The sequence below is a fragment of the Calypte anna genome, chromosome 24 (genome assembly GCF_003957555.1).
Source record: "Calypte anna isolate BGI_N300 chromosome 24, bCalAnn1_v1.p, whole genome shotgun sequence".
Lineage (NCBI taxonomy): Eukaryota > Metazoa > Chordata > Aves > Apodiformes > Trochilidae > Calypte > Calypte anna.
This window is the reverse complement of record NC_044269.1, coordinates 189,473-198,839: the sequence shown is the minus strand read 5'-3', so window position 1 is coordinate 198,839 and position 9,367 is coordinate 189,473. Positions and strand designations below refer to the sequence as shown.

The 9,367-nt window shown below is 48.8% G+C and overlaps 1 protein-coding gene across 1 annotated transcript; it reads left to right on the top strand.

The window, feature by feature from the left end:
• The first annotated feature begins 201 nt into the window (after positions 1-201).
• On the top strand, positions 202-9,152 carry LOC103532707 (transmembrane protein 45B). The gene is made up of 7 exons (XM_030464811.1): positions 202-239; positions 2,513-2,595; positions 5,984-6,185; positions 6,714-6,929; positions 7,859-8,043; positions 8,446-8,588; positions 9,035-9,152. The coding sequence occupies exons 3-7, from the start codon at positions 6,002-6,004 to the stop codon at positions 9,150-9,152; spliced, it is 846 nt and encodes a 281-aa protein (XP_030320671.1). The 5' UTR covers positions 202-239; positions 2,513-2,595; positions 5,984-6,001.
• Positions 9,153-9,367: the final 215 nt, after the last annotated feature.

Here is a 9,367-nt window from a genome sequence, read left to right as displayed (position 1 = left end):
GAGTTCTAGGGGAGAAAACTGTGAATGAAAAGCACCTGGCATGCCCACGGATGGGTTTGTTTTTTGAGTTGGGTTTTTTGTTTTTTTTTTAAATATGTGTCCAGGGTTTTCTTTTCCTTTTGGCAAAGGTTGGAGGGAGTGCCTGGGGTTGGCAGGGAGGAGGCAGGTGCTGTGGGCAGGGAGCAGGCAGGGGAGGAGCTCACCTGGGTGCAGGTCTGGCAGGAGGCTCACCTGGACAGGTAAGGTGAGGGGCAGTGGTTGGGGGGTTTGTATTAGGGGCATGGGGGAAATGTCACCCCAAAGGGTGGGGATGTCACCCCAAAGGGTGAGAATGTCACCTCAGAGGGTGAGAATGTCACCCCAAAAGGTGGGAGGTGCCCCCTGTGAAGCTGGGAGGGGGAAACCCCATGCACACAACTTCCTAACCTTTAGGGGGGGGATGGGGACACCCTGAAATCCAGCACCCTGCCAGGCTGGGCTGAGGGACAGAGTTGTCCCCAGCTGGGTGGGACACGATGGGACAGGGATGTTTTCCAAGGAGGAAGTTGGAAAAACAAGAAACATGATATCCAGGGCCTGAAAAGCCAACAGAGGGGAGAGTGGGGCAGCTCTGGGAGTGTCCCCCAACCCCTCCTTGCCACCTTCCTGCTCCACTCCCCACAAAACTGAACACAGGAAAACCTCTGCCCAGCAGCCAGCCTGAAATCACCAAACCACAAAGGCTCTTCCCACCCTCCTCTCCTTGCAGAATCACCAAAAAAAGTCACTTTTTGTGGGCCAAAAAAGGAAGGATTCGGAGGAAAATTGCTCAGGGGGCTCTGCTGGAGGGTCAGTGCCTCCCTTAGCTGCTGGGGTTTTTTTTTTCCTTTCTTCCTACCACTTTGTCACTAAAAAATTAATAATATCTGGCTTTGCTGACTGCCCAGGCATGGATTTGTGTGGGGCAGCCTTAAAATAAACACGGGGGTGGCTGTGGCACTCACCAGGCTCAGGTGTGTGTGTTAAATAATTGGATATTTCTGGGATATGTGGCACTGGAAATTATTTCTTTAGTCACTCAGCTTGGCCAGTTTTCCCTGATGGATGTCAAAGGCAGCACTTAGCCTGTTTGGGGGTGATTTTAGGCCAAGTAATCATCTCTTCTTTAGAAAATCCTGATTCTTTTTTGCAAGATTTGTGATGGTGGTAATGCTGGTTTGAAGTCAGTTTTGTGTCACTGCTCCTGAGGTTGTAGGGGATGGTGGGGTCAGGGCTGTTCCACCAGCATGGTCCTGGGTGGGGAGCTGGCTTCATGGCATCACCTCTCTCAGAAAGCACATTTATCTCTTAAAGTTCACAGAGGCTGAAAAAAAAAATTTTTTTTTTAAACTGGCTAAGCAGGCTTCCCAAACCAGATCATTTGGAAAAGTCAGACCTTGTTGCCTTAAAACCCCAAATAAACCAAGGCAGGTTGTAAAGCAAAAGGATGAAGTTGGCTCAGGCTGGTTTGTTTGATTTCTCAGCTGGTTTTGCTGGGCTGGAACTGGGAGCTGCTTCTTGGCCCAGGAGTAGAGATGGGGAGTCCAAAGCAGAGATCTAGAAACCAGAAGGCAAAAAGAGGCAGCGTGAAAAAGCTTTTTGGTCTCCCTCTCCCCTGCTGTCTCTTTTCATGGGGGGGAGGGTCCTGCTGAGTTTATTAAGCAGCCCTGGGGTCCTCCCAAACTTGAAGCTTTCATCCCAGCTTGAACTTCCCCATGGAATTTTCCTTTTGGGGTGTGTGCTGTTTTGGGATCAGCTCCATCGAGCTCCTGAGGTTCCTGCAGCTTTTCCCCAGCAATTGAGCCTAAGAGGCTCCAATAGTGATGAGAGTTTTTAACCAAAGACTAAAACCCTGGAGGAGCCTTTTGAGGCAGAGAAAAGTTGATTTCCTGGCTGGAGAGGCAGCTGGGCTTGCTTGGGTGAGTAACAAATAACTTGATTACTCCTTGTCACCTTTTCACACTCCCTAGAACAGATGGAGGCAGAGAGAGGAGAAAAAATGGGTGTTAATGTGATGGAATGGTCCAGAGTGGGTTTTTTTTTCAGAGTGAGGGTTTTTTAGGCTGGCATTATTGTGGCAGGGACCCAAATCCCCAGAGGAGTTAATGGAAGTGCTGCTGGGGCTGGAAGAGCTTCTGCAGTCAGGCAGGGCTGGGGATGGAGCGAGGCAGCAGGTGAGCTTGGATTTGTAGGTGGTGGCTCTGTTATCTTTGTGTCATTTTTGGTAGCTCTTCCCTCCCTGGTTGGGGATGTAGGGTGCTGATGTGTTCAGAGATTCCCCCCAGAGGAAAGGGGCTGAGGGAGGAGGATGTGGGGCTGGCTTGGATGTCAGAGTCAGCATGAGGAGCCCCTTGAGAGGGTTGGAAATGGCCTCATTATTTCCAGATATGCACCTCAAGGGCATTCCTCAGCTCAGTCTCTTCTTTTTTCTTTTTTCTTTTTCCTTTCTCATTCTTTTTCTTTTTTTTTTTTTTTTTTATTTTAATTTTTGTAGGGCAAGACATTTTTGCTCTTCCCTGGGGACCATCCCTGTCACCTACAGATGCTGTGAGTGAGAACCAGGCAACAAGTCCCAGGGTAGGAAAAAAAAAAAAAAAAAAAAGGGCTCTGGTGTCTCTGGGCTGCCTGATGTGCAGAGGTTGGAGGGCAAAATTAATTACAGGGATTATCTGGGGAAGGGTAAAAGCCCAGCTGAGGTCTTTACCATCCTCCCTGATGCTCTGTTTGGGTGCTTTAGGTATAACCAAGAGGGACCTGGCTCTTCTGGGAGGTGGTAAGGGTAGTGGAACCAGTAAATGATTAAGCCAGCCCAGTGCAGGGGACTGTAATTACCAGAGGGCAAAGGGCATTAATTGCAAGGCAGTAGGGACCTTAATGAAGGCACAGGTTGGATGACAAGGAGGACACTGGGTTTGCAGGGAATGCCCTGAAATAATAGTGGGGGTACCAACCCCAAGCTTCAGCTCTTCTTCATTCCCAGTGAGGTTGGAGCTGCACTCTGAGAAACCTGGGTTTGCTACAGAATTGATTTTGGTTTTTTTGTTTGTTTGTTTGTTTGTTTTACCCTCTTCTGCCTTTTTGCATGTTTTCAGAGGAGAAAGGGAAGCAGGAGCAATATCTGGTCCCAGGTCCTAGGTCAGCCACCCTGCTTCCTGCCATTGGGAGGGGATGGACAGCAGCAACCCCAAAAGAGTCCCCATCCCCCTCTTAGCTCACCCCATCTCCCAGCCAGGTTGTGTGAACCCCATTTCAGTGACTTTGAAGCTTTCTTGCTTTGCTTGGTCAGTGGAGCCTTGAGGTTATCCCATTTTTATTGCATCCATCCCGTGGGAGCCCTTCAGGTCCTGTTAAATATAAATATATCTATCTATCTATACATATATATAAATATTTATATATAAATATAAAAATATCTGCCTTTCAAGTGAAATATCTGCCTTTAAAATGGAACTGCTGGAGCTGGGTCATGGTTTTATATATTTTTATATATATATAAAGTGATTAGAGCACGAATGTGGCATGAGAGGGCTGCAGGGGTTCTTCTTGTGATATCTGAGAGCAGGTTTGGTTCTGTTTTCAGACATTATCCTGAAATTATGGAATGCATGAGGTGGGATTCCCCAAAACCAGGGAGTTTTCAGGCATTTCCCCAGCTTGGGTTTTGCTGCTCCCCAATCTCAGGGCTCCAGGTGGATGCTCCCTGGTTGTCCCTCTCCCAGATCCTATTGTATGAACCCACTGGGCTGTGTCAGCCCTGCTGGTCAGCACCTCCTGGCTTTGATTTTGTGTTTAATCACCCAATTTGCTCACCAGCAATAAATTTCCCTTTTTAAGCCCTGGCCCTGCAGTGCTGACAGCTGCCTGCAAAGCTGCTGCCTGAGACAGCAGAAATTAACATTTCCCTGGGCACTTTTTCCATCCTTTCCTAAATCAGTGTGCAGGGACCTCTCTGTGCCAGCTCTTGGGGATTTTTGGGTTTGGTTTTTTTTTGGTGACTGCAAGGATGCCAGCCCAATCTGCTCCTTCATGGGGTGATGTTAGCAGGAGGATGTTTGCTTCGCTGGAGGCCTCAGGTTAGTTAAATCAGTTTAGATCAAGTTGTTGTCTCCCCCCACTGATTTTTTTTCCTGCTGCCTCAAGGAGATGGTATCTGCACACAGCCAAGCTCCAGGGGCTCAATGGGGTGAAACAAAGTGTCCCTGGGGACAAAGTGACCTGAAATAAATCAGGTATTTCACCAGTGATAAGACAAGAGGTAATGGGATGGAGCTGCACCAGGGGAGGGTCAGGTTAGAGATTAGGAAAAATTTCTTCACTGAAAGAGTGGTGAAGCATTGGAACAGGTTGCCCAAGGAGGTGGTGGAGTCATCATCCCTGGGGGCATTAAAAATGGGTAGCTGTGAGATGATTTAGTGGTTAAGGTGGTGTAGGAGCTGATGATCTTGAAGGTCTTTTCCAACCACAAGGATCTGATAGTTTCAGGAAGGCAAAGCAACTCCTCTCCTCCCCCTCTTCCCCTCTCCATGGCTGTTGCTCAACCTCATGCCCAAATTATCCTTTATGCAAAAAACCCCAGCAGAATAAGAAGAGCATTTTTCATTTTAATTTCTATTTTTTAATATCTGCATAACCCCAAAAAACACCTGGCAAAAGTGGTTTAAGGATAACAAGGTCGTGGGATGAGGTGGGGGGTCAGGTCCACACAGCCCTTTGCTATGGGGATGGTGGAATCCATGCCCTGAGAGATAGATTCTACCTGGAATTAGGTGGGAGAGAAGCTAAATGAAGGAGGAAATTGTGGGCACAGCCTTTGCTATGAAATAAAAAAAAAAAAAACACCAAAACCACAACCTCCCAATTGACCACCCTGACACAAGGACACCCCTGAACATCTGCAGGAGCCCACATCAAAGGGATCATCATTTGTCCACCCAATTCAGGAAAGCAGCAAATGGCAAAAAGGAAATTCCTGGCTTGCAATTCCTGTAATTCTCCTGGGAAAAGGGTTCTAGGGTCCCTCCTAACTCTGCACACATGCATTGGGGCACCAGGGGAGGTTTTTGGTAAAAAACAAAGCCATAGCCCTATTGTTGGTGGTGCTGTGGGTAGGGTTCCATGAGAGGGTTAGGGCCAGCCAAAGTTTTCAGTGGTCACCCTTTGTGTTATTTCCCAGTCCTGTTTTTTGGGGGGGTTTTGGAGCCCTATTGAGCACCAGAGGGAGAGTGGCCACTGAGGGGCAGGAGAATCTGAGATGGGATCTCTGGGCTCTGCAGATCCTGGCTTAGTAATGCTCCTGAGGGAGAAGAAAGGGTGAGATGAGGCTGTGATGCAGGGAGTGACTTGGTTTCTCTGCCCAGAACCAAAATGATTTGTTTCCAGCAGCTTTTTGGGGTATTTTGACAGCTCCATTTTTGATGAAAGACTTTGGCTTTATGAAATAGATGTGAGGTGCAGGGTTGGGTTTTTTTCTTCCCTGTATGGGTTAAAAAAAGTTCCAAAAATTAAACATTTTTTGGACAGAGCACATCACTTCTGATGTGCAAGGAGCTCCTGAAACCCACTGATTTTTTTACCCTTTGTTTTTTCCTTGTGAATGATCCCTCCTGCCTGGGCTGCAGTGATGCTCTGGCTTCCACCTGTGGAAGGGCAGGAAAAGCAGGAGGGATCCCAGAGATGGTAGCTTTGGGCTGGGATGTGGCATAGGTTGCAGCTTGTATGAGGCCTCTGCTAAACTTGTCTGGGCTCCAGTTTTCCTGGGCATTTCCTGGGGCAAGGAGCTCTGAAAGGACCCAATTGTTCCCACCTCTCACACATGGAAGGGTTCCCAGTCCTGCTTCCTATTCCAATGCACCTGGCCAAGCCTTTTCCTGTCCTTCCTGAGAGGCAAATCCCATTTTTTTGCCCAGCATGACATTCCAATAACTGGTCTAAGTTGGAAATGACATTTTTTTTCTTTGCTTTATAGTCAGGGGACATTTCCAGGATGGCAAACTTCCAGGGTCATGCACTTCCAGGCAGTTTCTTCCTCCTCTTTGGCCTCTGGTGGTCTGTGAAATACCCCCTGAGGTATCTCAACCAGAAAGCAACTAAGAAATCCCACAGGATTTATTGTTTTCAGCGTCTGGATGCCATCGAAGGGAGCATCAAAATCATCTTTGCTCTGATAGGTAAGGTCTGTATTTTATTAGGGAGGCTGGAAGCTTCCCAGCCTGTCCTGATGGCTCTAGGGAAGCTCAGGCTCCAGAGAAACTGCTCTAGATGTGGAAGGAGGAATCCTTGGTGTTCATTTTGTCTGGGTGTCTGATCAGCTTGTCTTGATCTCTGATGATCTCTTGAGCTTCTCTTCACCTCTGACGTTCATCTTAATTTCTGATGTTCATCTTCACTTCTGGTGTTCGTTTTGGGTGCCTGATCATCTTGTCTTTATCTCTGATGATCTTTTGATCTTCTCTTCACCTCTGATGTCCATCTTCACGCCCAATGTTCACCTTCTCTTCATCTCCATTAGAGTTTGATGTGAAGAAGCCAAGTCTTGGACCCCATCTCAAAGCTGAGCCACTGTCCATTTTCTAATTTAATATCCAGCCCTTTCTCCCTAACACAAACCCATCAGCTCTTGCTTCAGAACCTCCCCACCTCAAACCACCACTGCACACAAACCCAGGGACACGGGGTGCTCTTGCCTGTACCTGCAGGGATGCTGGCAGAGCAGTTTGTCCCCGATGGTCCCCACTTGTACCTCTACATCGGGGAGAGCCGGGACTGGGTGAAGCTGATGAACTGGCAGCACACCACCATGTACCTCTTCTATGGCCTTTCTGGGGTGGTGGATGTCCTCACCTACACCTCCCCCAGCGTGGTGCCACGGGGGCTGGATCATCTCATGCTGTCCCTGGCAGTGTTTGTGGAAGGTTGGTACAAGGTGACAACTCTTAATTTGGGGAGGGATACTAAGGAGGGGGGTCAGAGAATCACAGAATCATCTGGGTTGGAAGGGACCTCTGAGATCACCAAATCCAACCCTGGATCCACTTTCCCCGTGGTTCCCAGCCCATGGCACTAAGTGCCACATTCAGCGTCTTCTTAAAAACCTCCAGGGATGGAGAATCCCCCCCCTCCCTGGGCAGCCCATTCCAATACCTCATCACCCTCTGCAAAGAATTTTTTCCTAATATCTAACATGTGCTGGTGCTGCCCATATTCTCCCCTTCCAGGGCTGTTTCATACTGGGGAGGAAAGGCAACAGTCATCAACTGCAGAGACCCCAAAACCCATCCTGAGGGGTCTGGGCTCTGCTGGCCCTCCAGAGTCCAGAGAGGTCTCACCCAGCAAATCACAGAGTCACACAGGATCAATCACACAGGATCCACACACGCAGAATCGTTTGGGTTGGAAAGCGCCTCAGAGATCATCAAGTCCAACCCTTGATCCACTCCCCCTGTGGTTCCCAGCCCATGGCACTCAGTGCCACATCCAGTCTCTTCTTCAAAACCTTCAGGGATGGAGAATCCACCCCCTCCCTGGGCAGCCCATTCCAATGTCTGATCACCCCCTCTGGAAAGAATTCCTTCCTAATATCCAACCTAACCCTCCCCTGGCAGAGCTGAAGCCCATGGCCTCTTGTCTGACTGATAGAGCCCGACCCTCCCCTGGCTCCAACCTCCTTTCAGGGAGTTGTAGAGAGTGATGAGGTCTCCCCTGAGCCTCCTCTTCCAAAAGGGACAAAAATAGAATCATCAAAGGGTTTAGGTTGGAAGGGACCTCAAAACCCATCCACTGGGCTCTGTGGCCATGGTTGGCATTGCTGAGGTGGCTCTGAGCCCAGTCCATCTTTTGACAGGTTTTCTCTTTTATTACCACATCTTCCACCGCCCCATGCTGGACCAGCACATCCACACCCTGCTGCTCATTGCCATCTTCTCAGGGGCCTGCAGCATCATGCTGGAGGTTTTCCTCAGGGACAACATCATCCTGGAGATGTTCAGAGCTGGCATCACCATCGTCCAGGGAACGTGGTTCTGGCAGGTCAGTTCTTCCTTCTCCTGCCGAGCAGGGGAATGATGGAAAAAAAAAAAAAAAAAAAAAAAAAAAAAAGATTTAAAAGAGATTAAAACTGAGCTGATCTTGTGAAATACAAGATGAGGAGGTTTAGAGTGGCTTGGGGTCTGCGGTGCAGAGGGACAAATGTTTCTGACTGTTGCAAACAAAAGGAGAGATGACAGGAGAAGCTTTCCTTGGTGTGACCCTTCATGGGCTGGACTTGAAGGAAAGCAGCAAAAACCCCATTGTCCTGGTCAGGGCTGAGGTTCCTTTGTCACATGTGGATGATGGTGGTGACCAAGATGGACAGAGAGGTGCTGGAGGTCTTCAGTACCTTGTATTATTATTTTTTTCCCCTCAAGGTAATAAATTGTTTGTTCCACCCAGATTGGGATCGTGCTGTTCCAGCCATGGGGTGGCCCTGCATGGGATGAGGATCACAGCAACATCATGTTCCTCACCATGTGTTTCTTCTGGCACTGGGCAGCTGCTGTGGCCATCCTGGCAATAAACTACACTCTGGCTTTCTGGTATGACTGGGATATGACCAGGGGCAGGGAGGGATGGCTGGAAGGGGATACAGATGGCCTTTGGAGGACAAAGGCATGGCTGGGTATGCTTAGCAGCTCCTGAGTGCTGCAAATTTTAGGGCCTGCAGGTTATTTTTTGAGCATACAGAATGCAAAATGTGGAGAGGTCAAATAACTGAGGCTCTGAAGCTACTCCTGGAATCCTGGTGTGGCTTTTCCAAAGGGATAGGAAGGGGGAATTATCCCACCTGCAGCCTCCAAGTGACGCCCCAGAAGGGACAGCCCACTCTGTGCAAGCAAACGGCTTTGATACAGAATAAAACCCCTCCAATCCCAATATTTTAGGACCTTTTTAGTGGTTTTCTCCCCTCTGCTCATTATCCCACCCCCCAGAGTGGCCTCGGGTTGGGGGTTTTGCTAACGGGGGATGTCGTGTTGTGTTGCAGCTGCATCCAGCAGTGCCAGAGGCACAGCAGGGAACCCTACATCGGGCTGGGGGTCCGGAGGCAGGAGGGGGACCCCAGCTCCCAAACTGCCTTCCTGAATGGGTCTGATGAAGAGTGAGATACATTATGATGTCTTCCAGAAGAAAAAAAAAATATAAAACAATAAAAATGGAATGAAATATTTATATTTTGGAAGAGCGAAGAGCTGGGCAGCACCAAACCCCCCCCCCCAGTGTCGCCATCTCTGGAAGGAGAACATTTCTGCAGTGACTTTTTTTAGCCTCCGAAAGGAAGGGCAGAAATTCACTGGGATGAGAGTGCTTCATCCTGGGT